General features: G+C 50.4%; 2 protein-coding genes across 3 annotated transcripts; one reads left to right on the forward strand and one right to left on the reverse strand.

Annotated features, from left to right (window-relative positions):
* Window positions 1-288: 288 nt before the first annotated feature.
* Window positions 289-8,635, reverse strand: DUSP11 (dual specificity phosphatase 11). The gene is made up of 10 exons (XM_026715169.2): window positions 8,223-8,635; window positions 7,769-7,844; window positions 6,848-6,979; window positions 6,491-6,614; window positions 6,183-6,243; window positions 5,512-5,558; window positions 4,542-4,617; window positions 3,255-3,374; window positions 2,086-2,124; window positions 289-929 (listed from the first exon to the last, which is right to left on the reverse strand). Exons 1-10 carry the CDS (start codon window positions 8,591-8,593, stop codon window positions 671-673), a joined length of 1,305 nt encoding a protein of 434 aa, XP_026570954.1. The 5' UTR covers window positions 8,594-8,635; the 3' UTR covers window positions 289-670.
* KANSL3 (KAT8 regulatory NSL complex subunit 3) lies at window positions 8,574-27,849 on the forward strand. 2 transcript variants are annotated; one of them, XM_026715168.2, is made up of 22 exons: window positions 8,574-8,716; window positions 9,983-10,261; window positions 10,492-10,662; window positions 12,210-12,300; window positions 12,565-12,750; window positions 13,806-13,937; window positions 14,766-14,882; window positions 15,685-15,786; window positions 15,928-15,999; window positions 16,977-17,051; window positions 17,472-17,629; window positions 18,470-18,533; window positions 19,006-19,209; window positions 19,837-19,990; window positions 21,452-21,631; window positions 23,296-23,380; window positions 24,136-24,293; window positions 24,699-24,811; window positions 25,334-25,550; window positions 25,953-26,098; window positions 26,352-26,511; window positions 27,125-27,849. In XM_026715168.2, the coding sequence occupies exons 2-22, from the start codon at window positions 10,044-10,046 to the stop codon at window positions 27,712-27,714; spliced, it is 3,393 nt and encodes a 1,130-aa protein (XP_026570953.2). In that variant the 5' UTR covers window positions 8,574-8,716; window positions 9,983-10,043; the 3' UTR covers window positions 27,715-27,849. The 2 variants fall into 2 exon arrangements, with proteins under 2 accessions (XP_026570953.2, XP_087794738.1); XM_087938612.1 differs by lacking the exon at window positions 8,574-8,716 and adding an exon at window positions 8,740-9,299.
* The last annotated feature ends 95 nt before the right edge of the window (window positions 27,850-27,944 follow it).

Genomic DNA, 27,944 nt, shown 5'->3' on the forward strand with positions numbered 1-27,944 from the left:
TCTCATAATTCAATCTACTGTCTTTCAATTACATAGAGCAGCTCATGATTCATTCAAGAATAATATTTCTGGTTTCAAAAGAGCTACCCTTATAGTGCTTACAAATGTGATCAGGGATTAGCAGCCTGATACCTCTCAGGTTTTGGATTCAGTACCAGACCACATAACTAATGCCAAAGGACTGTGAGAATTTTCTCCAAATCACAACTGCAGCTTTGAATGTCTTTTACAAGCTTGAACCTCATACATCTGTAAAGGTAAAAATCAACTTCAAAAGAACAAAACCAGTTGCCTTGTGAAAACATTTTTACTACGCTGTACACTATTGTGGAACAATTCATTTTATTTAATATCTAAAGAGCAATATATAAGGATGATTTGCAGAAGTATCTTTTTTTTAAAAAAGTCTGTTCTCCTCAAGTCATCCAAGAAGAAAACATTTTGGGTGAATTCATTGAATTCCCTTTCCTTAACAGAATCCTTCTGTTGGAAATGTGTTTATCAGGTGTCCAGTTCCATTCCTTTCTTCTTCCAAAAAGGCAACTAAATGATGAGGCGGCAACTGTAGAATTGGATGCAACTAGAAAGCATTCTTAAACAGCAACGGTGTAATTTACTGTAAGCATCAATTCCACAGGTTATCTTTTCTTGCCAAATACTTTTTTCATGATTAAGGGATCCAATAGTATTGCTTGTCTATTTGATTTCTATGTTGTTGCAGCGAGCCATGAGGATTTAGTTCTTGAAAAGAGGGTCTTTGATATCCTTGAAACTGTTCCTGGGAGAAGAACAGCCTACTGCTGGGCCTGACATTGTGACCTGATCTCTGGTGCCTCATGTCGGCTGAAGGGCGACGTTGTGGACTGCACGCTTGGTTCCCTTCGCTGTAACGGGTGATGAGATTCTGGTTCCAGATTTGGGAATGCTTCCTTAAATAAAGAGCGTCAGATTTCAGGGCAGAACAACTGATCCTGAAGAAGTCCTGCTGCTAAGCTCTGGCCCCACAACTTAAGTTTTTGAACTTAACGGTTCAAATTACAATGGATGAACCCCCTGCTGTTTAAACTTTAAAGCAGTTTAAAATGTTGCTAATTATTGGTAAATTCCAAGGCTCTAATAAGGCTTGATAAGAGTTTTAGTTACAGGGTAATCTCCACTCCGCCCATAAATCATTGCAGATTAATCTCAAAGGCAGTCATACTATACTTTTATTCAGGGAAACAGCAACAATTAAAAGTACAGCAACTCTTGCTGTAATTTGCATATTAATATAACAAAGCCAGTTTGGTCCAGTGGTTAAGGTGCTGGATTAGAAGTCATGAGTTCTAGTCCTGCCTTAAGCATGGGGGTGGGGGACAGGCTGATGACTGGGTAGCCACTGTCTGTCCCCCACTAGGAACTGACTAGCCACTTGAAGAAAAGATCCTATTCCTACAGTCACCAGGAGCCAGCCCTTCTTCTTAATGGACAATAAGTACATAGCATATACAAAAGTGTACAGTTGTTTTGTTGCACTTTATCACTTCCTGGGTTAACCACACAAATTAGGAAGCCTGATGTGGGGCATTCTGACAGCCTGCTAGATAATAGCACTTAGACTTACATACCACTTCACAGTGCTTTATAGTCCTCTCTAAGCCGAGTAGCATGTTGCCCCAACCATCCGGGACCTCATTTTATCAACCTTGGAAGGCTGAGTCAACCTGTCAGGATCGAACTCCTGACAGTCAGCCTGGGATATTGCAATCTAACCACTGTGCCACCATGGCTCATGGATAAGTATAAAAGCCAGTATTTACTATAAAATTAGTCCATGAATGTTTGGAACAGAATGTGTTCCAGGAATCAAACTTTCTCTCACACCTGAGCTTTGTCAAAAGAGGATACTAGAAACCCAAATCCTTACTCTAGAAATAGTTATGCAAAATCAAGGTAACAATGCAGCTTTAAATTACACAATTCATCAGGACAATTTATGACCGGCTAATGCAGGACCATCCCTGAACAGATGGTCCTCTCCGTCTAACGCCAGCCAGAGATACACACTTTATCTGCAGGCGTTTCCATGAATCCTCTGCCATTTACCTTTTTTGGCTTCGTCCACCTTTCCCAAGTGGAAAATTCCTGAAACAGAAAGAAGGCAAAAACTGCTGATGTACAAATAACAGGAGCGTTTGTGGGAGGAAAGGCTGGCGGGGCCAATGTGAGCCCATCCTTTCTTTTGTTTTCTCCCCTGGGAATTTAGGGCAATCTGGAGCATGCCTGGTTTCCTCTGATAAGAAATAGCACCTAATAGCACCAGAATGTGGGTGTTGACTTTATAGCATGAAGACTTAAATCGTAAGTGTTAAGAAGGACTTTAGGAAAGTAAGTTTGGTAAACTAAGCTGCCCAGAGGAGATGGGCAGCATAACAAATTAATAAACAGTAATAACTGCCTGTCTAGGATATTGTAATAAACTGAACTGGTTGCAATGGTTGTTCCAAGCAATGCCCATCTAGGCATAGTATGAAGACGAAGACAACCAACTTATTCAATAAACTATAATGTATTATATTTATAATACTGTATATATGTAAGTTAATGTGACAACCACCCAATGATTACAAGTGTGGGATTACTGTTCTAAACATGATTTAATCACTGAGCTCATATATCACAGTATGTCAAAAACAAACCATCTACCAGGAGACATGTAGGTAGTAGTTGGCAAGATAAAGATTTCACACAATTTTTAATAATGTAAAAAAGCCAAGGGAAGGTGGTTAATCTTTCCATCCACAACACAGCAACTGTAGCCTGCTCTGTGCAAACAGTGCCCCTCCTACAGCCTGGCTCCTTAACCAACCTACCAAGCCACTATGCTGCCTCCTCCTCAGTTGGCCAAGTGATCAGGGTGGGGAACTTGTGGGAAGAAAACTTTAAATGGGACCAGACTGACCTCTCTGCTATTCAATTGTTTTCCAGGGAAAATAAGTCCTATAAGTAGGAAAAACAGGCAGGGGACCAAGGAAGTACCAACTCTCCCCCTTCCCTCTGGAGAACCAGCCAAGGTTTCCTAAGGAAGACACACAGTTTGAAGGGCTCTACGCTCTTCTGGGGACCGGGGAGGGAAGGAGATGCTTCTGGGAGTTACTTGAGCACATGTCAACATCTAACTTTACCCTAATCTTTTCTATTTTTATATACAGAACCACAGAAGGTTCTACGTTCACTTAATGATACTGAATCCATGGGAAGAAAAGAAGAAAAACCTTGGTGCGTGTTTCCAGTTCTGTGGTCCATAGTCCGCATCTTCATAATCAGGACTTTGGGCATAACTCACCGGCCCTTTCATCCAGTCCCGTTGTGAACCATCCATATGATGATGGTTCCTTTAGAAAAAAGATAAGGAAATCGGTTATTTAAAATGCTGCTTTCAGGGGTCCAGAATATCTGCCAATTAACTTCTAGATGGTGGGATGCTAGCCGGAGTCTTTTGGCTTGCAGAGAGTCTCTGCTACAGCAGGTTCCAGTTTGCCCAGAACAGGGGGGAAAAAAACAAACATGGTGTAAAACTGGACTTTGGTTGCATTGCAGAAGTTATGCAAGTGGTGCTCAAGCTGACCAACTTAGCAGCAGGAAGCACTGCGTTGAGATGAGTTTACCTCTAACCAGGAATTAGTCCATGCCTTCTTCTTATGACAAGCATGATGTGAAAACCTTGGTTGAGGAAAGTCATGATGAAAATGGGACTCTGAACGTAAGAGTCGTCACTGGTTGTAATGGAGTCTGCGGATGACAACCTTGGGGGAGGAAGGAAAGACACTGCCTGGGGAACAGCTGGACAAGAGAAGCAGGAGCCCCCGTGGCTTAATGGTGGAGAAAGAAACTTAGGAAGGACCCCCACCCTGGTGGTTCAGGGGATTAAAAGGGACGGTGTGAATCTTATTTGCAAGGCTCTGTTCATGTAGCCCAGGGGGTCTCCAATCTTAGCAACTTTAAGCCTGGCAGACTTCAATTCTGCCAGGCTTAAAGTTGCTAAGATTGGAGAGCCCTGATGTAGCTTTACAATAAGGCAGAATTCGTTCACCTAAATCCTGTCTGGTTTACCTGGAATAGCTGACAGTGGTAAAGGGCATGAATTAAGGAATGAAATAAATGGAGGGGGAAAAATAACATGCGTTGTGTGTCTGGGAAACTAAAAGAAACAGGAACGATGTAAAAACTAAATAAAAGTGGCCTAATCAATTTGGAGAAAATGTGCAGGAAAGTCACGTTCCCCTGGTTTAATGTACTCATGGATAAATATGCAGGAAATGTAATTATAGCATGGCGATTGGGATGTCAACATACATGTACTTTGTATGTATACAACGGTGTGTGGTTGGCCAAGTAATTTGCAGTGTGTGAAGGATATGTTCATATGTTGCTTATAGGATTATATGCAAGAACCGGCAACAAACAGAACGCCATTTCGCAGGCAGGAATTCAATAGTACAAAATGCAAAAAAAGGCTGGAGTGCTCCATTTCAGCAAGTGACCCTGGAAAAGAGAATTACCTTGTTCCAGACGTTTTCCGGAGAGCAGAAATATAGTTCTTCCTCTCTATAGGATGTCCCCTACATCTGTTGAATACTGTGAAAGGGAAAAATCGCTCTGATGTTCTGTGTGCCCCACTATATAGACGTTACTTCTACACATATTATTTTCATTAAAGCACAAAGCAGAAGCTCATCTGACTTTTAAGCTCAATTCCAGAGCTTAATTCCAGAGAATCTTGGAGATTGTCTACAAAATAAACTATCCTATCCCCACAGGCAATTTTCTGACATGGGGCCAGAGGGCGGGCACTAGTTTCTCAAGGAAACACCTATATTTGCAACGGGGAGATCAAGATAGTTTTCCATGGAAACTCGATCACCGCTGCCAATCAGAAAACCATTTTATGCAAAACGCCTCATTCTGTCAGTGGAACATTCAGGACATTCCAAGCTTCGCTTTCACCATGGCAGTCCCTACTGGAGTTTACTGCCGACCCAGTATTAGCAACGCAATGCAGACTGTGCAACAGGAAAAATAAATCTTTAGAAAAAGCATTGCAGGCCCTTTTCTTTATCAGTGCAATTCAAATTTCATGTTTTTGTACAAGTTATGAAAAAAGTTTAACCCGAACAGTCAGAGAAGTTTACTTTCTAGATCATCTGATGGATTATACCGCCAATATATATTTTGTCTAATCAGAACTTTAAAATGTTTCTTTTTTCCCCATGATAGCTTGTAAAATATGCCTGCGATTGATAGCTATTTTTTGGTTATCATATTCCATAATCCCACTATTTCAATAAGCAGGACATTAGATATTAGGTTAATTCACAGTGCTCATTTGTTAATGTTTAATGCTTTTTGTCTTTCTTTTTTGGCTGTGCAAACTGTTACATTTGTTAGCTATCTGCTATTTTATCTATCCTGGTTAGTGTAGGCATTGAAGAGTTGAATCAGAGTGCTCTCAATTGAGAGCACAATACTTACATTCTATTGCCCTGTTTGGATCCATTCCTTCAACATCAATAAGGTATCTTAACAACAATACACAAGAAGAAAACTAACATAAGAAAAAATTACAACACAGTGAAGCCCATTCAAGAGACTTCAGTGCAACAGACCATAAACAGAACAAATTCACTCTCAGGTTTACATCGTCTGCACCATGTAAATTTAAGGGGAAATTCAGTCTGCTGAAAACAGCCTGTTTACTAAGATCCAATAAAATGAAGTTTTATGCAGTTTATGCAATAATATCTGTGCAATGATAATTACACAAATGAGATAAATGAGCACAAACGGCATTATTTGTACGTCATCATAACTCCATAGAAATGAGGTCCCATAACTTTTTAAAAAAATTGGTTGTTTCAAAATACATTAATTGCATTACAATAATTGAATATTTACTGTGCATTAAAAACCTACAGAAAAAGAATTAGACATCAATTTTCTAAATAAAAAAACTTGTTGTCTTCTCCCATCCTTTCTTTGTCCTTCTATAGTATTAAGACTAACAGAAACTAACATTTCTAGAGGAATTATAATTAACTGAGCTAATCTATCAACTGAAGATAGACATAAACTGACATTGCTGCAGCAGATACAAATTTCCAAATCAGACCAGTGGAATCACTTTGTTGCTTAGAAAAATTTACCTGCAAACAAGGTAACCTGTTCGATTCAAACCATGTGTGCAGTGGACTCCTATAAGTTTGTCTGGGGAGATAGGAAATACAAATGGTGTCTTTATAAAAGCCCCATCACAGAGATAATTTTAATTTTAGTTGCTTTTATACATGAACAAATATATATCTGTTTTTTTCCATGTACTGCAAGAGGCAGTAGTATTGATGGGCAGATTGCCTTGAGATGGTCTACAAACAGGTTTAGGAATAGAATTTTGGGGGTTTAATGTAAAATTCTGTTACTAAATCAAAGTGTTTGCACATCCAATCAGACTCACCATTATGCTGGTTCTCTTTGAGGAATTTTTTCACAGCACTGTTGAATTTAGAAACTATAGCGTGATTAGGTACTTCATGTCCAATTGTTAAAATCTTACAATATTGCAGTGTATCTGGTAGCTCCTAAAAGAAAATGCAAAGCATTTGAAATAATTGAAATGAATATCCAAACAGCCATTTAAGAAAAAAATAAATCAGCTCAATAAAGCAGGCAAAAAATGACAATGTGTTATAATTGTTATATTCAGGAAACCAACTTAAAAACCCCTTTTCTCAAAATTGCCTCTGTAATCCCAAAGCAATGACTGTATTAAGAATTAAGGTTATATAACTAATCCCTGTTAAGGGAAACTTACCATTGGCTCATAATAGCGTGTTGTATATGTTAAATCAATGATCAAACCAAGCTCTTCTTTTTGCTCTTTGATTTGAGTGATGAGGTCTAAGGGAGAAAAACGCTCATCTGGGGTAAGCCTCCATTCAAAACTCTGGAAAAAAATATTAAACGTTGCTGCTAAATTGCCAAAACACTCTGATACATACCGGGAGCCTAGCACAGCTCTATTTGCACAACCTTGTATAACTTGAGTACAAAACAGTCCTCAGTTAATAATTTGGAAGGGAACTCCATCAGTAAGTAATAATTGTTGTAAAGCAAATTCAACTTCTCTAAATGTCCAATTTCACCAAAGCAATGAAATCTAGTTCAAGACTCTGTTAATGTAGCCTCACAATAATGTGAAATTAGTTGATCAGATCCTGTTTCCTGGGAGGTCTGCCAGAATGTCAAACATACAGGTCAGACCTAGAAGCAAGAAACGGAGGCCCTCAACAGCAATCACGTTCGGAGAGCCAGTAAATATGAACAAAAACTGCCCTCCAAAACTTCCCCCAATTAATATTGTCAATGTTCAGGCTGAAATTTACCCTGTGGAACCCAAAATGCCTGTTGTGTCCATCAATGTCCAGATAAATTTATTTAGGCTACTTTTATGACACTTTACTTGATGCTGTAGCTGAAAACTTCACTAATTTATTTTAATTTATGACACTTTACTTGACTCCGTAGCTAACAAGTTCACTGATCTAAATTTGCTTTCAAAATCTTTCCTTTGGGGTGGGGGGGTGTAGAGGAATCTTTTGTTAAAGCTACACGAAATCTACAAATTGCTGATATACTGCCAGCAAATCACCCGTCCCCAAGAGACGTTTTCATCTTTCAAAGGCGCTGAAAAAAATCAAAGCAATGGAGTGGCTACGTTCTTCACCTGACTTACCTCCTTCAGGGGAACTTTAAAGGCAATAAAGCGGGTCCCGGACATTCTTTTTCCAAGAGGCAGGTAATCAGTCCACCTAGGAAGGAAACGTCACAACGTATTGCTTTTGCTTCGATGGGGTTAGGACAGAGTTTCAGTGAGGAAGGATAATGCAGAACCGGGGCTCCCAAACTTGGCCCCTTTAAGCCGTGTGGACTTCAACTCCTAGAATTCCCCAGGCAGCTGTGCTCCAGGCTTAAAGGGGCCCAGGTTGGAGACCCCCGACCCAGAGCGGAAGCCTTGTGGTGGAATCAGCTCCCATCTGGCACTTAGAAAGCCGGCAAACGCACCGCTTTGGTGGCTTTTAGGGCTCGGCTCGGCGGGGCAGGGCTGGCAGAACCTATCCCCGGGAAGCGTCCCTTGTCCCGCCTGTTCAACCCCGACCGCCCCCCGCAACACCCGCCGCCCCGCTCACCTGTCCGGCAGGCCGCCCCTCCGCTTCCCCATGGGCCCCCTCGGGCCGGAGCCACCCTCGCCGCCTTGACGCTGTTGCCCGGGAGACCCGGCCTCCGCCGCTTCCGCCTTCCGGCCGTGGGCGGACCCAGAGCTTCCGGTAGGGCCCTGCCAACCGCCGGGCCGCAGGGGGAGCACCCGAGGGACCCCCACGCCGCCGCCGCCGCCGCTCCCGCCCTGCGCAGCGCCACCTGCAGGCGGGCCGGGGTATCGCGCATGCGCCCAGCCGCCCTCGGCCTGCTCCTCCGGCCTGCAAAGCTGCTCCGGGCCCCGAAAGGGGAGGCCCAGCCTGACGGCCCGCGCGCCCAACCTGCCTCCGGACCTGAAGGCCATCGCCGCCGCTTCCGCCGCTTCCGCCTCCCCGCACCTCCTCGCGCGTGCGCAGAAGCGCGAGGCCTGGCCGGGTCAATCACGCCGCGGTGGCGTCGCCGCCCTGCTGCTCGGCCGGGGAAGCAGGTGAGCGGCGCTTCCGCCGGGGAGGGGGCGGCGTAGTCCTCGACGGGAGCTGTAGTCCGGGAGGGGCCTGCGGTCTGCACATGCTCAGGAGCGCCGACGTCCCCCGCCCCCCCGCTCACGTCGGGTGGGCCGCGCCGGGGAGGCGCCCCGCCTGGGCCGAGGAGGCTCCCTTCGGGTGGCCGCGCGGGGCCTTCGGGCGGCGCCTCCGACCTTCCCGCCTCGCAGATGGAGCTGCCTCCCCGGCGGGCCGTTCCCGCGGGGCTGGGCATCCCCGCCGTGGAAGGAGCTCTCGGGGCGGCCGCCTCCGGCCCTTCGCTTTCCCGGGCGCCTCCCCGGCTGCGGCGGGCAAGCGGGGGAGGGCCTTGCTGACCCCTGCAGGGTCAGTCTCCCCCCTCCCCGTGCACCATTCACGCCAAACTTCAACGGGGAAGAGCAATAACACCCCCCCCCACAATGGGGGGTTGCTGCCGTAGAGATACTGGGGACCCCCGTTTTCGATCGCCGCTCTGGGGGCCCTTCTGGCCTCGGGGGGGGCTGCGAGAGAACCCAGCCAGGCAGGATCCTTACTGCCTGCCCATCACAGGTGGGTCTGCTGGAGGCGGCCCCTCTTTTGACTTCGGGGGTCCTTCTGGACCAGCAGCTCCTGCAAGCAGGGCGGGCCCTGTGGGGGCTGGGGCCCAAAAGGCTTTGCTCCGCGTTGGCCAAGGTGGCAGGAGGAGGAGGAGGATCTGGCCGTCCCCTGCAGAGGGGCTGCCCCAGGAGGTGCCTCTGAAGACCACACAAAGGCTGCTGCCCTTGACTGAGAGTAGGGAGTATTCACCCGCAGAAACTCTTTTGGTACCAGGGCTGCCAACTCTGCGCCGGGTACCCGGTTGCTCCTCCGTGCAACTTAGAAAGTGCTGGTGTCCGGTGCACCACGTGACCCTCGGTTGGAGCAGATTCTCCCACTGGAATGGGTCCAGCCGGTTTGGTTTACCTGGGAGAGGCAGGGCCAGGCTGCTTGTTGGCAAGGCCGATTGGGTTGCGATTCCCTCGGGTTGGATGATAGTTTGGCTCTGTTGCTAATTGCATGCTATTTTTTAAAAAATCTGTATTTTATAATCTATTTCATTGTGCGTTTTATCTTGAAATTGCGAAGAGTGCTTCAGAATCCTAGCAGCCTGTGATTTAATGAATAAATGAATCTGGGCTGCAGAGCACACAGCCCTGGCTGGTGTTTTTTTTTCATGCCGTGCCGTTTGCTCATCCCTTCTCCTTCCCTTCCAGACAGAAGGATGTGCAGCTTCGACAGCAGGTTGTGCCGCAGCTGAACACAGAAGGCTGAAACATGTCTTATCGAGGGAACGAGCGTGATTTTCAAACCTCGGCACGGAGGATGGGGACCTCTCTGCTTTTCCAGCTCTCAGTCCACGAGAGGGAACTAGACTTGGTCTTCCTGGACCACAGCTATGCCAAGCCCTGGAGTGCCCACCCTGATGCCAGTAATGCTCGTCCCACACGCCTGCTGTTTGTCACGCCCAAGCGACATCAGGATAATAGCGCTGCGTGAGTTCTCTCTCTCTCTCTCTCTCTCTTTCTTTCTCTGCCTTCCGTGTGGTTGAGCTGAACGTTTAATGGGACCAACACTTGACCAGGCCATACGTACTGAGCCGAGGTTATTTCGAGTGCTGCACGTGCTGCCTGGGTGCTGATTTTCATACAGCTCCTAAGCCATTCAAGAGGAACAGAGGGTTACAAAATTCTCCTTATCTTGAAACCGCGGTATCTCTTTCCAGGGAGGCCGATGTTCCTATTGATGTAGAAACAGTGACACCGACACCTGTGCCCCTCTATGACAACCAGAAAGCCCGAACTGTGATGAATGAGTGTGAACGCCACGTGATTTTTGCCCGTACAGACACGGATACACCTCCACCACCCGAGGACTGGGAGGAACATATGAACAGGTATAAAAATGAGTGGCAGGAAGAAAGCCCTTAGAACTGCTGGTGTGGCCTCTATCTTGATGATGGTGTTTCTGATCTGAGTATAATTTGGGGACATATAATATTAGAGGTGTTAATTTATTTTGAATTTCAAAAGATGCTTCTAGTCATCTCAGATTATACTCTGAACGATGCATAGTTCTAATCATGTTAATTAATGATTCATGTTTTATTATAATAATGACTGTGATAAATATAACTTTGCTTATTATTTAAATCACACTATACTGATAATGTGTAGTGAGGGGTCCTTGGTGCTCTCTGAGCTTGTTTGTTTTCTTGCAAAATAAAACTTTTCTTGTTTTATAACCCAAACTAGGCTAGGTGATCAATGCTAGTAGGGAGTGACGTTTGCTGTCCTTTTATATTCTGGTGTTTTGCCTGTCTGTGGTGGGTGGGGGGACGGTCTTAGGGATTCTTTCTCTGGCTGTTTACTAAGGGCTCTCTGGCAGTTTCTTGATTGGGGTGTCGTTTACTTGATCGTTGGTCTGAAGTTGACTTTGGAGTTAATCTATACTGATCTGGGTGCTGATTACTGGTTGAGAGGAATCTTTGTTCTCCTTTGGGCTGGTTGATTTTCTCTTTTGCATAGTTTGTTTTATTTTATTTTACTTTATTTATTTATTTATTTATTTGGTTTGTCGGTTGCTTACAAGATAATAGTATAAGTAAAAACATAGTTATGAATACATGGATACATGTAAGAAAAATAAAAGAAACAATAGGACAGGGATGGTGGGCACGTTGGTGCGCTTATGCACGCCCGCTACAGACCTCTTAGGAAAGGGGTGAGGTCAATAGTAGAAAGTCTAATGGCCTATGGATGTTCTTAATGTTATTGATGGCTGATTTGTCAGAGTGCCAGGCTTCTAGAAATTCCCCAGTGTTTTGGGACTGGTCTAGGTGGAAACTATGATTAAATCTGTCTATAGAGTTACTTCCGTGGAAGAAGAAATATGGGGTATTGTTGTACTAAATGGATCAGTACAACTTAATGCAGCTGTGCTACTCTGGAGAAAAGTACTCTTCAGTTTACTTCTGGTATTTGAATGGAAAACTCTTCATTGCCACGGCACGGGCACGGCTGTGGGCTTCCTCCGGGGTGGGAGGCATCCGTGCACAAACCCGCACGTGCTGCGAAGAGGACGCTGCGGCTTTAGGAACCAACACTTTGAGCTCCCCTTCCACTTGGTAGGCCCAGGCCTGTCTTCCAGTTGGGAAAGGGCCATGGGAGCATGGCGGTCACTTTCTCAAGGTGCCAACAATTGCCTCGAGGCAGGGGAGCTCACTCCAGGTTTCAATGAATCCTAATTCTCCGTGTTCAGAGGCACAGCAAACATGGGCGATTTGAGGGGGTAAGCTCCCTGTTCCCTTCCTTGTCTTTGCCTGCAAAAACGAGGACCGAAGTAGATTTTCTGTTAGTCTGACACAAGCGTGAGCTGGAAAGGTCTCACGTGCTCCTGATTTCGTCAGCAGCTGGACTTTACAAGGGAGTCTTTCCTTTGCAGGTCGGGCTGGACAGTGGCCCAAAACAAGCTGTTCAACAAGATCCTCAAAGCCTTGCAGTCTGACCGACTGGCCCGATTAGCTAACGAAGGGGTAAGGATCTCCTGTCTGTTGCTCCCTTCCCACCCGCCTGCCTCCGGGGCTTGCGGCTGCTCCGTCGTGCTGGAACATGCCAGAATCTGACGGGTTATTATCCTCCCTATTTTCTCCTCATCCGTGCCTTTCATCCAGTTGGAACTGGGTGCTCCTGGTTCACCCCGCAAGCTTGAAAAGAAGGGCTGCGATGCCGTTAACTTAGTGAGGACTCTTTTTTCTTTTTCCCCTTCCTTCCTTCCTTCCTCGGTTGCTTTCCGCAAGGCCTGCAATGAGCCCGTGCTCCGAAGAATAGCGGTGGACAAATGCGCTCGGCGCGTCCGGCAGGCTTTGGCAAGCATCAGTTGGGATGCCAAGCTGATCCAGTGGCTCCACTCCACCCTGGTAGAAACCCTCAGCCTGCCCATGCTGGCTGCGTATCTGGACGCCCTGCAGACCCTCAAGGGAAAGGTGAAGGGAGCGGGGGGCTTGGGAGCGGCGGGGGGGGGCTTGGATTCCAGGGGTCCCCCCTGTGGAGCAGGGGCGTCAGGCTTGATTCCATGGAGGGCCGCACCAGGCTGTGTTTGACCTCAGCGGGATTGGGGTGTGTGTGATCAGCTCGAGGTCACTAAACAGGCTCCCAAGGTCCATTTCCGGCTGCGATGGCCGCCTGCAACCCCCCGCCAGGGAAGAGGCAGCTGGGAAGGGCTGTGGGCCAACTGACCCTGTGGGCCGGCCCCCGGGCCTTGAGTAGGACCCCCCCCCTTTAGGAAATCCTCTCCTTTTCGGCCGAAGAACCCAGGGTGCCAGTTCTGACGTTGTACAGGTTGTCCTCAATTGACAGCCTTCATTGAGAGCCCAAAATTTCCGTTGTTAAGCGAGACATTTGTTAAGTGAGCTTTGCCCCATTTTACGACCTTTGTTACCACCGCTGTTAAGTGAGTCCCTGCAGCTGATAAGCTAGTAACACCGTTGTTCAGTCATCTGGATTTCCCCGTTGACTTTGCTTGTCGGAAGTCCGCCCAAGGGGGAATCAGGGGACCTTGGGAAAGAGCAATGGCCGTAAGCGTGAACCACTGGCCAAGCATCCGGATTCCAATCACCTGATCCTGGGGCCAGAAAGGTCATCGGTGTGAAAAATGATCGTAAATCACTTTTTTCATGCTGTTGAATCTTTGAATGGCCATGAAATGAACTGCTGTAAGTCGAGGACTGCCTGGATTGCATTTTTTGCATTGTAACGTGGAGGAGGAGGAGGAGGAGAGACCAACGGGAGGGTGTTACGTGTATATGAGATCCCCCCACCCCAAAAGGATGACTCACAAGAGCAGGTGGGGAGTGGTTTGTTCCAGGGAACGACCACCTTCCTTCTAAGAGGGGCGAGGGGTTTTCTTCTGTTTTCCCATTTGGCAGTGCATAAGACTGACTGTCTGAGACTGTGGAGAGGGTGATGGGTGCCAGTCAAAATCGGGGGGGTCCAGAGAAAATTCTGGCCCTCCCCAACCTGTGTTGTTGCTGGGTTTCAGATTCCCTCCCTGATTGACCGGATGCTGCTGTCTTCAACGGCAAAGACGGGCGCAGCCGGTGCCGAGGCCTTGTCCCTCTTGCTGAAGAGGCCCTGGGACCCAGCCATCGGCGTCCTTTCCCATAACAAGCCCGTAAGTGCGCAAGAGGCCTTAAGAAAAGGAGGGAGCCAAGGGACGCCGTTACGAATAAACAACTCGGGACAAGACGAACCGTCCTGTCCAGACAAGGGCTCCCGTGTAGACAAGCATACAGACCAAGCGAGAACCAGCTCCGCGTTATTCTTAACAACAGAGACAGGGTTAAAAAGAAAGGGCCCTTCCGTACCAATATGCTCTGGCAGCTTTACGCCCCCTTTGGCACCCCCTGTTTCCTTGGGGTCAGATTGGTGGTCAGCAGAAGCCCAGGACTCTCCTGTCACCGTTCTAGATCAGGGGTTTCCAACCTTGGCCCCTTTAAGACTTGCGGGCTTCAACGCCCAGAATTCCCGAGCTAACACGACTGGAGGAGGAGCTCCGGGAGTTGAAGTCCACAGGTCTTAAAGGGGCCAGTGTTGGAAGCCCCTGATCCAGAAGGCTCTTCTTCTGCTGTGTCCTTCACCGGTCAGCAGAGGAGTGTTGATCGACCGGCGCAAGAGAGGCTTCCTCTGGGAAGGAAGCGGCAGAGGCTGGCATGAATTGGGGTTCAAGGAGGCCGAAGAAATGCTCGCCTGCACCCACTCAGCCAGGGGAGAGCCGTTTCTCTTGACTCCTCTGCCCACGGAGCACAGGCTTCCCTGCAGAAGAGCAAGGCAAACCTCCCTGGAAGTCCTTGAAAAAAAAGTTTTCTCCCCAAGCCTGTGCTGAGGCTGAGAAACAGAATCCCTAGAGCAGCGCCCGAGCTGGAACGGCTCAAAGAACAGACTTGGGACGTGTTTAAGCCGCAGGGTCTTTTGGATCTGGGTTTTTTTTTCTTCTCTCCAGAGCAAGTTACCCGGTTCTCCCCTCATCCTGCTGGCATCGTCCGGACCCTCCAATTCCACGTTCCCCACTTCTCGGCGGCATCGGTTCTGGCAGTCGCAGCTCTCGTGCCTGGGAAAGGTTTGCACCATTTTGGGCGCCCTGGAGCGGAGTCTTTGGTTAAGGCGCAGGCCTCGGTTGGCGAGGGTGGGGAGGCAGGGATAGCAGCCGCCAGGTTTGCATCTGAGAACTGCGGGGGCCGCTTCTCACCCGCTTCTCCCTCCCCAATTCATCTGCTAGGTGCCCCCCGTGCAGCTTTCCTCCTTCTGGGGGTGCTCTGGTTTTTCTTCCTCTCAGATAACTTCCTGTCTTCCCGCCTGAGCTAACTTGCAGGAGCAAAGAGCGTCAGAAACGCAGAGCTCGGAAGCTGGCCTAGCAGGGTGGCAGCCGTGGCCAAGACAAGCTTGGCACAAATTCACCTGGGGGGGGGTTGTCAGTTTTTCTCACCCCCAAACCAGGAGACCCTCACGAGAGCCATTCACGCTTTGGGGCTATTGCAGTGCCCCTGACATATTTATAATTAATACAGTATTCATAAATACTACGTGTTTATTTTCTTCAACGTATTTGCCCACCTGCCACAAACAAGTGGCTCTGGGGGGCTAACAATTAAAAGAAAAAGAAAAAAAACACACCAGAAAGGACAAAATAAACAATTGGCAGGCGAGATTAGAAAGGGAACAGAAAGAACCAGTACTACAGCCGTTGCGCCTGCTCCGGCCAGGACGGGAATTCTCAGTCCCCCGAAGGACCCTTGGAAGAGAGAGGAGCAGTCTGACAATGGAATGAGGAACGATAGTAACACAGCCGCCCCTTTAGGGCCTTGTGGCAGTGGAAGATGGCGGCTCGAGTCTGACTGTTGCTTCTTCTTTCGGGCTACCAGGTGATCCCAGTCACGACCCACTTAATGAACAATGGCAGCGGAGTTGGCGTCTTGCAGTGCCTGGAACATATGATTGGCGCCATGCGAGGCAAAGTGATGGAGGTGAGGCAGGCACCCTGTGTGAACCCAGATCAATTCCCTTGGCCCTCCTTCGTTCGGCGGTTCAAAATAAGCTGCTAGCTGTGATCTTCTAAAGATGCCCGATGGTTTGGCTTCTCTCTCTCTCTCTCTCTCTCCCGCCAGATCCACAACCATTTCTCTCACAAGCCAGTCATCCTGATTGGATGGAACACGGGGGCTCTGCTGGCCTGCCACGTAAGTCTCTTTCCACACACACCCCCGTCCTTCGGTCCCAAGGCCGGTCACTCTGTCCTGACATAAACATTAGGAGGTTGGACAGAGGCCCCTCCGGGAGACGTTGCTGAATTACTCAGGGGGCCGTTACATTAACCACGATGTTACCAAGTGAGCTTTCAGAATGATTGATCCCAGGACAAAAGGGGCTGGCGTGCTGCCCCCAAGACTTCATTGTGCAAGGGATTACTCTGATTGGGGCATTTTAAGGCACATCAGGCCAAGAAGGTAGTCCTCAGTTAATGATTGTTGTCAGTAACTAAAGTCCACGGTCATTAGGTGAGGCCAGCTTCCCACCACCAAAGTTACTGGAGAAGCCGCAGAAAGTGGCAAACCCCAGGCCCGCAGGCAGGCAGGCGGGCCGGCCGGGGTCTGCAGCCCAAGCGCAGGGAGGTGAAGGAGAGTCTTGGGTGGGTGGGGGACTCACTGCAGCGATGGGCAGCCTTCCCTGCCAGCCTCCCCACCGGCTTCCTGGCTTGGAACAAATTGCCATCAGGTCAAGGGCTCCTTGCCGTTGCTTTTCCTGTTGTTGCCCCATGGCTGTTGTGATACAAAATGCCAATTTGGGGGGGGGGGGGGGGGGAGCCTTTAGGCCTTTTGATAACTACAAAAGTGGTTTCTCACCAGCTGTGGCAGCCGTTGCTTCTTCCCCGAGGGGCACAGTGTATACACCTGGCAGGCCAAACCAGCCCATAGGTGAGCTTAGGGCACCTCCCCCTGCCCCCCGCCGTCCCTAAGGAACCGACAGGCCCTCCTCCTCCGTGAGGATCTCAGGGGCCCCCCTCGAATTTGCTCCCTGGTTTTCCTCCGGAGGCCAAACAGCCATTTCTTCAGTTGCAGGAGCCAAGGTGGCTGCGCTGGCCTCACCTGGTCCAGAGCTTGTGGGCCTGCAGCCCCTGCCCAGGCTCACCTGTGGCCCCTTTTGTTTCCCCGTCCAGGTGTCCGTGATGGAAGATGTGGCAGCAGTTGTGTGCCTGGGATTCCCTCTCTTGACCATAGACGGACCCAGAGGGGTAAGAATGAAACGGGGCGCCGGGAAGAAGGTTCTTGATTCCTGGTTTTAATCGCCGCCTTCGTCTTGCTGTTTTATTTTATTGCCAGCTTTGCACTGAAACATTCTGCGGGGCAATCTCCCTTCTTTCCTAAGGGCAATGCTAAGAAGATTATTCGTTGTAGTTAAAGTTGCTAAGCTGTTTGTGACCCCCATGGGCCACAGCATGCCACCCCCCCACACCCCCCATTCTCCATTGTCTCCCTGAGGCTGCCCAGGCGCCTGCCGGCTGCGTCCGCGGTGCTCCCTGACCGTCTCATCCTCTTCCCCCGCTCCCTCCCCCTCTTGCTTTCAGTGGGGACAACGACAGCATCTCTCACATCGGCTGTGAAATGCTGCCTCCACTGCAACAACTTCCGAAAACTTTTGTCTTGGGGCGCAGGATGTCGACGACCCTCTTCTGGACATGAAGGCGCCGGTTCTCTTCGTGATCGGCCAGAACGCTCTCCAGTGCAACACGGAAGCCATCGAGGATTTCCGGGAGAAGCTGCGGGCGGAAAACAGCCTGGTAGTGGTAGGAGGGGCCGACGACAACCTCAGGTGGGGGAGCACACCACACCCCTTTTCTCTCTTGAGTGGCAGGCACAGGAAGGGCCCTCCCGAAGAAGGCTGGGGGTGGGGGTCCTCTTGAGCTCCCTGGCCTTACTTCAAGGCCGGGTATTTGGGGGAATCAATTAGGAGGAATGGAGCTTACAAGAAGATGGAGGTGGACGATTGAATAACAACAGATCCTGCCTTCGCCACCAGACCCCTCTGCCTCCATCCTCCCTAGGCGTCCTTGGCTTCAATTGTCTGATTGTAACTTTTATGTGTTAACTCTGTGCATGACTGTAAGCCGCGCAGAATTACGCTATGGTAAGATGGGCAGCCAATCAAGGTTATAATTAATAAGATTAGTAAGTGTATGTATTTACCCGTGTACGTATATATGAAGGGCAGGCAGTCTGAACCCAACTTAAAACAGTTGGAAGCTGAAAATAATAAGTTTCTGCAATGCCAGTTTCTTTGAAAAAAAAATAGCTTTTGTGTTGTTGGTGTGGTGCGCATGGATCTGTGCGCATCCCGGCAAGAACCACCTGCCAAGTTGAGGGAAGTGGCTGCCTGACGTGTCCCCGGCTGTTTCAGCTTTCTGATGCTGACAAGTTTTGAGGAGGGAGAGCGGAGAGCTTTGAAGAAGGAAGGTGGCAAAACGTGGCCTGGATTGCCCACCTGTCTGTCTTGTGAGAAGGAGGGAGGTCCGGCTGTTGGAAGTGACCAGGAGGAGAAGGAGTCCTGCTTGTGTGTTTTTCCTTTTAATGACTTAGCCTACCTTGAAGGGCTGGCAGAGGAAGGACAGGGAAGGAGCCTTTGGATGTTGACACGCTGTTTATTTTTTAACAGGATAAGCAAAGCCAAAAAGAAGTCGGAAGGCCTGACCCAAAGCATGGTGGACAGGTGCATCCAGGTGAGAGCAGCCGCCTCTTCTCTGCTGGGGTGAGGCCCCCCGTGGCTTTTCTTCTTCTGGGACCCCCCCAGAACTGCCTGTCCTCTTTTGGGGACCCCTTGGACTGGCAAGGAGATCTCCCTGAAGGGCTGGCTTTGCAGGATCACCTCTGCAGGCAGTCCTCGACTTACGACAGTTCGTTTTATGGCCATTTTTCACACGGGTAGCATCCTCATGGTCCTCAAAACTCAGAGGTCTGGCAATTGACTCGTACTTACGAACGGTTGCAACATGCCCCTTTGGCGCCTTTCGGATCGGCAAGATCAGCTGGGGACACCAGATTCACTCAATAACTGTGGCAAGAAAGGGGGCCAAAATTCACTTAATGAGCGTTCCACTTAGCGACGTAAATCCCGGGCTCGTTGGTGGCCGAGGACTGCCTGTCCTTGACAGCCTGTGCAGAGACGCGGCTGCTTCTTCCCTCCCTCTGCAGGACGAGATCGCTGACTTTCTGACGGGGGTGCTCACCCGAGCCGACAGCCACGCCGGCCCCGATCCTCGGGATCTGGACGTGGAGAAGAAGAAGAGAACTGCCCGGGAGGCAGCCAGGCGGGATCTCTCCTTCGACCTGCCCGACAGGAACAGCCGGCCGGCCTCTCCGGCCGCCAAAATCCCGGCTTCACCTTCTGGGTCAGAGGTGAGGGACGTAGCAGAGGGCCCTCGGGGAGTGAGGGCAAAGAAACGCCCCTCCCTACCCCAGGCCCCGAGCAAAGGCTGGGTAGCAGAGCGTCGGTCTTTGACTTCCTGGAGCAGAGAGGCATCCAATCGGCTGCAGCCGGGATTCTGTACCTTTGGGGTGGGATCCAGCTTACAGGGGTCCCCCCACTTGCCCACTTGAAGATGTGTGGACAGTTGAAGTCCGTAGGTCTTAGAGCGGCCAAGTTTGGAGACCTCCGGTGGCGCAGGATTGCTTTCCTGCAGCCTTTACTTGGAGAGGATCCCATTCTGAGTTCCTTGCAGGTTGCCTGGAGATGGAAAAACCCAGTCAAGCGTTATATATGGGCAATAATGAAGCAAAGCATTTCCAGGCAAGGAAGACAAAATCGCAGCCTTTTCCCTGCGGGGCTGTCGCCTGGCTTGGCCATCAAGCTGCCCTTGGGAAGGTGCTCGCTGAGCACGGCTGCCCTTCAGCGTTGCCCCTCTCTGGGATGCGGCTGGAGGAGCAAGGCTGGGAGACGGACACGAAGGGCCGGGTCGGGGGCGAGTCCTCCTGCGTGTGCCCCTGATCTCTCCGACCGGAAGCCCCCCCTCTCTCCCCTCTTAGGAGTTCTCCAGCGTCTCCAGCAGCCCTGCCTCCAGCCCCAAGGCGAAAATGGCCGTGACTTCTCTTCAAAAGTCCAGCCAGGTTGGTGCCAGCCAGTTGCTGAAAAGGTCTGTGCAGCGAATGGAAGGAGCTGTGATGTACAAGCAAGCCTCAGGTAAGGCCAGGCCCCTGTGGTGGTGCTGCAGGTGGGCCGCCTCCATGGGGCTTTCTTCTCCGGGGGGGGGGAAGGTGGGGGATCCCAGTGACAGCTTGGGAGCAGAGGCCAGGGGACAAACGGTAGGCAGAGCCAAAGGGCCCCTTTGGGGTGTCGGCCTAAGCAAGTGGAGCCCGGAGAGAGTCGCTGCCCCCTGCCCCCGCCTTGGATTCCCTTCACCGACTGCTTTGGGGCCGAGCTGGGCCTGTTCTGCTGCTCTGCTTTTTCTCTGAACATGACAAAAGGTTGTTAGCGTGGTAAGAGGCATGAAGAGGATGAGGATGAAGAAGAAGAGGAAGAAGACTTACCAAATGAGCAGAATCCGTTCAGTTGTACGCTCAACAAGACGGGGAACCTTTGGCTAAACACAGTCAGAATTCAAAGGGACGAGGGGGGTGCTGAAACTTCTCCCAGGACGTGGAATCACTCTTTAGTGGGGAACCCAGGAGACGCCATGTTTGCTTAACAGTCAGGGCATTCATTTAACAAGCCCTGTATTTGTTTAACAGCCACTTCCCGAAAGATTGTAAAATGAGCTGCAATCATATAGTGACCTGCTTAATGACTGTCACAATTTATAGCCGTAATTCCAGTCGAACGTTACCTGTAATTCACTGCCTCTTTTTCTCATTAGTCCCCTTGTGGGCCAGAGTGTTTTTCCGACTACTCTATTCTCTTAGTCTTAGATGGATATCTAAGCGTTTGTTTTGTTTTAAATCTCAGTCACTTACAAATACAACGTGTACCCTTGTTCAAGCCTCTAGGTTTTGTTTGCGTGAGAGGCAGAACTGTAAATAACCCACTCCTAACCAGGTCTACTGGAGAACAAATAATGGAGTTCAGCGCAGGTCCCCTCTGAGAAAGTGGTAGGAGGTTCTGAAAAAGCACAGAACGATGCCGGTTGTGGCTAGATTGATTTCAGTCGCCCTGAGTCCATACAAGTTTGATCTACTTGGGTGAGAGAGCTTTGATTTCTGATTACAGAATGACTTCAAATATTTGGGATGGGTCTTCCCTTCGTTATTAACCCGGTGCATCGTAAGAGTTACTTGTGCTTTGAAGGCAAGAAAGAATCCTAGACCTTTTGTTAGAAATAGGTTAGGATTGGGCTCTGAGAATGAGCTGTTTGAAGTCCACCGCTCCAGGGTCTAGTGGTCTGTGGAGGGACCTGACATGCTCCTCACGAGCCTCTCTGGGTGTGGACCTTCCGTCTCTACCCTTCACTGGAACAGAGCCCTGGCCAGAAAGTTGTGCCTCGTGTAACTGATCTCCTCGCTGAAAGCAGCAGAGATTCTGCAGGCAGAGATGAGGAGTCCTGGGGCTTCCTTGTGCAAGCGGCCTCTAGAAAGCCGCCGATGTGCCAAGGGCACACCTGTGGGGGCACACCTGCTCAGTCCTCCTCCCGTGTCCTTCTCTCCTCAGAGCTGTCCCCGGATGCTGGGGAGAAAGAAGAGCTCCGGAGGCAACTCAAGAGGCATCAGGCCTCCAGCCCCACCCAGGGCATCAAATCTTCCAAGCGAGCCAAAATTAAGGTGACTATCGTCTCTCACGGAGAAGCTGCTGGCTCCGGAAATGGCACCTCCTTGGATGGACCGCCAGAAAGTGAGTCCTGAGGCCCGGAGCCACGTCTTACCCACACCTGGAGATGGGCAGTGCAGAAGATGTTGTCCCTGGTATCCCAGTTTTTCCTTGGTTCTGGTCCACTGTGAGCCAAGCGGGTTTGATCTGGGGGCCTGGATTCCTATCTGGGATGGGAATCTCCTGAAATCCTGTGTTTTCCAGCCTGCGGAGACTGGGTGGTGAGCTTGTTCTAAAGAATATTTTTTAGTACGGCAGCTTGTGACATTTCTTAGCTGCAGTTTTTGATTTTGTGGGTGTGAAATGTGTGGCTGTGGTTTATAAGACGTAAATATAACCGTACAGCTCATGACAGAGACAAAGGGAGAGGTGGCGTAGGCGTTGCAAAACAGAAGGTTTTTGTGAATTTTGATCGACGAGAAGCAGGTCATGGCTCAGAAAAGATCTTCCCTGATCCTAGAAGATGCTGCTGAGCCCCATTATCCTCTCCCATGATTTGTTTAGAGAAATGCTTTGTGTTTTGTGAGTTGCATTTCATCACGTAGCGAAGGTGCTTGATGGATAGCAGAAGGAAACTTCACGGAACCTGCCTGGGTTTTTAAAAACTCTTGATTGATGGGTCTAGTTGGCTTTCAACCGTGTCCTTGCGTGGCTTCCCAAGAGGAGCATGTCAGCATTGCCCTCCCAAGTATTCTCCTTAGAAGGGCCAGCACCTCCATGGACACGCTCAGCCTTTCGCCTTGGGAAAGCCTTTGTTTTAGTCAGCCTTTTTTGCACAACCTGCTTTTGGGTGTGGTTACAGCAGAAGCCACTGCAGACTGAAGGGTCGTCCTGAGTGAGGTTAAGGCTTGGGGCTCCTTCCCACCCTTCTACAGCAGCCCTCCATGTGGAGCAGGACGGAATAAAGCGGCCTCAGCACTCCAGGGCCCGGAGACTTCCAAAGCTGGACAATATTATACTTTCGAAAATCTGCCCGAATACTAAAATATTTAACAATAGATCTTTTTTTTAAACCATACAAATTAACTCATTTGTATTTGGTCATTGAAGCATAAATTTATCAGCTTTGAAAGTCTCAGCTTTTTTTTTTTTTAAATGTAATTATCCAAACTTTATTTCTCTTTACAGAAAATAATGAAATGCAGAAGTAAACTTGAACCAAACAAGAATTCCCTCTTACCATACGTGGACAGGAGGAATGAGCAAGACCATTTTTTTTTTATTTGTATCCAAACACTGCAATAAATACATAATTTTAACTCATTTCTGTTCCTGTGTATTTTATAAATATTTTAGGAGAATGCTGACAAAGTAAAAGGATTAAGATAAGTCCTGCTGTGAGTGACTGACTGATGAGAAGAGGTGTTTGGGTAGCGAAGGAATCTGGAAGACGTGATAGTTAGTAGAGCAGCTTCTATCTCGTTTAGGAAGGCAGGGATGGAGCTTCCTTTGATTTCTTGCGTACTGTAAAAGCTGGAGTTTGGTGTGTACATTCTTTGGCACCTGCTAAGTGAGCAACACGGTATTGTGGCGTTTTGCATCTTTTTCACAGCTGCGACAACTTAGGACCTGCAAGAGGAATGGAGGATTTTTTTTCCCTCAATCCTTTGTACACGTTGTTAGAATGAGGCTGACTTTGTATGTTAGGGTTACCTGGTTCTTCTTAATCTGTATTTTTCATTTTACAGTAGCTGCAGGAAAGCCTGTCGCTGTGACTTTGGGGCAGACGATGGCTGGCACAAAGGAGGGGACAGGATTTCTGGCCACTTCGATGTGAGTATCTGCAGACGCAGCCCAAATTCCTGGTTTAGATGACTTGAAAAGGAGAAAAGCCTCTACTCGCTCTGGGTGGCTCCTTCTAAGCTGCCTTCTGATGAGAAGCGATAGACCCCACAGAACGGCCGTTGGACAGCCTTTCTTCCCTGGGGGCAAAGCTTCAGCAGGGACTTGTGAGGAGGAGGAGGATGGATGACGTTCATCTCCTTTGAATGACCCCGTCCTCCTTTGCCCGGTGGAGTCTGGGCAACTGAATGGAGCTGAGTGCTTCCTGGCCAGATGCCCTTCCTGTCACCAGGGTGGAGTTTTATTCAGCAGATAGATTCTCAGTGTGCCCAGAGCGAGAGAAATATCTGCCTCCTGATTGTGAGGCGGGAGCTCCACCTCTGGGCCACCGCACCACTCGTGAGGATGGAGGACAACGTCTGCCTCTTTTTAACGGGGCGTTGGCCTGATCTAGCAAAACTCCTGTTTTTGAGAGAGGTGTGTGTGTCACGTGTCAATTGTGTCCACACTGGAACTTATCAGAAGAAATGCTGCAATCCAACCGCACCAAGAGAAGGCAGGTGTATTTCCAAGAGCAGGTGCTCTATGCAGGCCAGCTGAGACTCGGGGAATATTTTGCGTGCGAGCAGCCCCACAGCCGCCGAGGCCAACAGCTCCTTTGTGCCAGGAAGTCTGTGTGCATCACCCACCCAGCTCAGCTGCCTCAGACCAAGCCCAGTCACTGCCTTTCCTTCTCCGTTTCCTAGGCCGAATCCTGCCACAGACAGCCCCTCCTCCGTCAGTCCCACGCCCTCCGTTACGATCCCGAGCAACACAGCTCCCAGTGCTTTCCACGCGCTGCAGAACAGACTGGTGGCCAGCGGCACCTCCTGCTTGCAGGCCCAATCTGCCGGTGCGCTCCCAGGTAAACGGCAGGCGGTGATTCTGCCAGGGAAAGGCAGCCCTCAGTGGGTGCGGGGTGGGGAGGCTTCCTTGTCTTTGGCCAGATTTGGAGACTGCTTGTCCAGGGCGGCATTCCTGGCCTAGTCCTGGTGGAGCAGACGCCTCTCCTTGTTTTAAGCCTGCTTTGAGTCTGTCTCTCTCAACTCTTATCATGTCTATAACTCAACTCAAATGAAAACAAGGGCAAAGGTAGCAGTGGACCTTCCAGGAGCAGAAGCTCCGATCCCCTTTCAGAGGGACTCCAGAGCAGGGGTGAAGCTGCCTCCCATGTGCCAATGAATGGGCTGGCAGGCTGTCCTGGGGGGCCACGCCTAGAGGAGCACCTGCCTGTCCTGAGCCGCAGCTTCCCTCTTCTCCTTCCCTCCAGGGGCCGCTTCAGCCAGCAGCCTTCTGCAAGGCTTGAGCTTCAGTCTGCAGGACATCAACACCAAGCCCGCCGCTCTTCCAGCCGGTGTTGCCGCTGCTGGGTCCTTGGCACAGGTAGGCAGTGGAGGTAGCCCAGGCCCAAGGGCAGCAGCTCAGGAGGAGCCCAGTGTTAAAAGTTCTGGAACTTTGTAAGCTGGGTGAGAGCAGAGCTCCGCTGCAGCAGCGGGGCAGTGGCAATGTGAGCTGGTTTGGGGTCTTAAACATTTACCCGCACGCCCCCAGCCCTTTCGGTGGCTGGGAAAGGTGCGTTTCAATGGAGCGTTGAAATAATGGGCAGGGTCTGATTTCAGCCATGCAGGTTTAACCAAGTGGAAACCTGAGTGTGAAGCTGAAGAGAAGGTGAGATTGAGGGACGTTACGACGAGTCTCCGCTTACGCAAAGGATGGAGGCGAAGGATTCCCCCTTCGCCTCCTGGAGAACGTTTTTATTCTCCCTCTTTCCAGGGTGTCCATCCGCGGCTTCTTGGGCCAATTGGCTGCTTGGCATCTGAAGACCCGCGTGGGGCCGACGAAACGCTTTCGCTTACACCCTCGGAGGAAAACGTGTTGTGACCTTTTCTCCTTCCCGCCCTGCAGAACTCGAAGACTCCGGCACCCCTCCAGGGCCTGAGTGCCATCACGACCAGCGGAAGCACCCTCGTCCGGACGATCCCGGTTGCCACCTCTCTGTCATCCCTCGGAGCCTCGGCTAGCGGGAAGCCCACCACCATCCATCAGCTGCTTACCAACGGCGGGCTGGCCAAACTGGCAAGCAGCCTCCCTGGCTTGGCTCACATCTCTGGACAGGGGACAGGTAAGAGCCCGGCTGCGGGGCAGAGCAAAAAGTAAAGTTCTTCTTGGGGTGGCCGGCACTGGATGGCGGGTCTCCGTGACCCGAACAAGTTGAGAAGGGAATCCGCGTAAGGGAGCGGCCGAAGTGTTGCGGGCTGAACTGGGACCAGCTCCGGCAAAGCTTTCAGCCTGCTGTTGTTTGATATGGACTCGCCCATATGAAAAGCCAAGCCTTGTGGGGGCCATTGAGACAAACCGAGGTACGGTGGCCGTGTTCGTGATGGAGGCCCAGCCTGGGACGGTATCCCACCCAGATCGCCTTCCTGTCCAGTCAGTGGGGCTCTTGGGGGAGGCGGCCCATGGGCTCCCCACTGGAACGTGCCGGGTCGGGGGCCTCCGGTAACTCTTGCCTCCCCGTTCCCAGGCTTAAAGGCCCCGACCACCATCACGGTGACCCTCCGGGGACAGGCCGGTCGAGCCGCCACCCTTAGCCAGACCACGGTGGCGGCTGCCCAGGCACAGCTGGAGGACCAGGCGCAGCTGCTGCTTCCCCCACCGCAGCTGCCCCAGGTAACGTGCCAGGCAGGGTGATTTGAGATTCTGCCTTGGGAGGGGACCAGGCAGGCGGGATTGGCACCTGCCTGGAGACCGGCTTCTTGAGGGCCGTGGGGTGACGCAGGGAAGAGCTGTACTTCCCTCTCCTGACGACGACTTGCTGGGATGTGGCGTCTTGCCTTGCCTTACGCTCACCGCAGCATTCTCTGCACCGGCCACGGTTTTACTGGCCGCCCTTTCGCTTCATGGTGCCTGTCCCGTTTTGCAGGTTGCCGATAATGCGGCTGGGAACGTGGCCTGCCCAGCTCCCAGCCCTCTGCCTCCCAGTAAACGGTTGCCTCAACTGGACCTCGAGAAAACGCAGAGTGCCGAGAGACGCCCTGCTGACCCTCCACCTCACCCGTCTTCGACGGTATCACTGGCCGTAGGTGAGAAAGAGCGACCGTCCCGTCTTGCTCTCCCTTCCTGCTGTTAAGCCGCCCGGGGTTTTATCTGCCCTCCTGTTAAATAGCACCCAAGAACAAAGTGGGGGGTTCTTCTGATTTTAAATTCTCTGGTGTATCGGACACTCCTTGGATCCAACATCAACTTAGTTCTGACAGCTGCCCCTTCCCAGATTACACCTGTCATAGGACGAGTGTGCAACGCCCCAACTGTGTCCTTCCAACTTCTGTTAACCGCAGCCAGCATCACCCGGGTGAAGCCTGGCACTCAACGTGGTTTTATTGGCATTTCTGTACTGTTTTTGCACATTCTTAAGAAAAGGCCCCCAATCCCGGAGAGTCCACTTTCCTGACTTTCCTTGAATCACTGCCATATTTGCAGGTTCATCGAAATTCTAAGACTAAAGACAACTCAGTTGCCGGAAGGCGGGTTGGAATGCTTGGTTGATTTGAAGGCTGCTAGCCGCGGTCAGAGTAAGGATTGGAGAACCCTTTTATCCGTCCGTGGAGGTTTCTCTGAGGAACCCAGGCCTCCTCAGCCAGGAGCAAAATGATAGGGGTTGAATGTTGAACCGTCTCCTTTGTCCTCCTCGTCTAGTAACTACCACGAGCCCCATGAAGACCCTCTACGTTATGTCAGATGCGAAACTGTCGGCACTCACAAAATCCGTCATGGCAGAAGCTGCGCCTGCCCCCCTGAAAACCACAGCTGTCCAAACAGCTGCTGCTGCTGCTGCTGCTGCCGCCTCCTCTACTTCTTCCTCCTCCTCTCCTCCTGGATCCGTGACCTTTGCCCCCACGACTACCAGCAGCACCCCTGGCAGCTTGGGGCAGTCCAAAGTGGGGCCCGTTTTGCAGTCGGCTTCCAAGACCGTGATCCTCACCTCTACGCTAACGGCGTTGAAGGCTGATCGGAGCCTGGGACCGAGAGGGGAGATGAGCCAGCCCAAAGGGCACGAACTTGGGACCCTGGAAACTCTGGGCAGGGTGCCTTCTGTCATGGACGAGAGCAGCACCATCATCCACACCCGGGAGAGCCTGACAAGCAGACACTTGCTTCCACAGGGTATGTTGCCTTCCGCAGCCGGCACCACGCTTATCACTTTGAGCAGCAACCTAGCCAGCTCCCCTGTCGTCCCCGCAGCTGGGGCTGCCCTCAGTCAGAAACCAGGACCTCCCACCATTTGATGTCGTTTGGGCTTTACCGTGGGAAGTAAAATTTGGGGCACACCTTAGCATTCCTGGCTTCCACGGCTAGAGGACACATTATTGGTTTCTTTGACCCTTTTAATAAACTTTTTGTGTGCATGTAGCACCTTTTAATTGCTCTCTAAAGGACTGGCCTATTTTTCACAGGTATTAAGTACAGACTAGAGGCTTCTATTTGGAGTTCTTGAGTGGGTGTGCGGTGTGCATAC

The sequence above is a fragment of the Pseudonaja textilis genome, chromosome 9 (genome assembly GCF_049901715.1).
Source record: "Pseudonaja textilis isolate UNSWEBS1 chromosome 9, rPseTex1.2, whole genome shotgun sequence".
NCBI lineage: Eukaryota > Metazoa > Chordata > Lepidosauria > Squamata > Elapidae > Pseudonaja > Pseudonaja textilis.

What these genes read in the sequence shown, in the direction of transcription:
- DUSP11 (XM_026715169.2), bottom strand. Translation starts at nt 8,593, where the DNA reads ATGGCCTTCAGGTCCGGAGGCAGGTTGGGCGCGCGGGCCGTCAGGCTG. An exon ending in TCCAAACAGGGCAATAGAAT is followed by an intron (nt 4,618 to 5,511) that starts GTAAGTATTGTG and finishes TCCCTTTCACAG; the next exon opens with TATTCAACAGATGTAGGGGA. An exon ending in CGGAAAACGTCTGGAACAAG is followed by an intron (nt 3,375 to 4,541) that starts GTAATTCTCTTT and finishes TTTTTTCTAAAG; the next exon opens with GAACCATCATCATATGGATG.
- KANSL3 (XM_026715168.2), top strand. Translation starts at nt 10,044, where the DNA reads ATGTCTTATCGAGGGAACGAGCGTGATTTTCAAACCTCGGCACGGAGG. An exon ending in CCCGATTAGCTAACGAAGGG is followed by an intron (nt 12,301 to 12,564) that starts GTAAGGATCTCC and finishes GCTTTCCGCAAG; the next exon opens with GCCTGCAATGAGCCCGTGCT. An exon ending in GGGGCCGACGACAACCTCAG is followed by an intron (nt 17,630 to 18,469) that starts GTGGGGGAGCAC and finishes ATTTTTTAACAG; the next exon opens with GATAAGCAAAGCCAAAAAGA.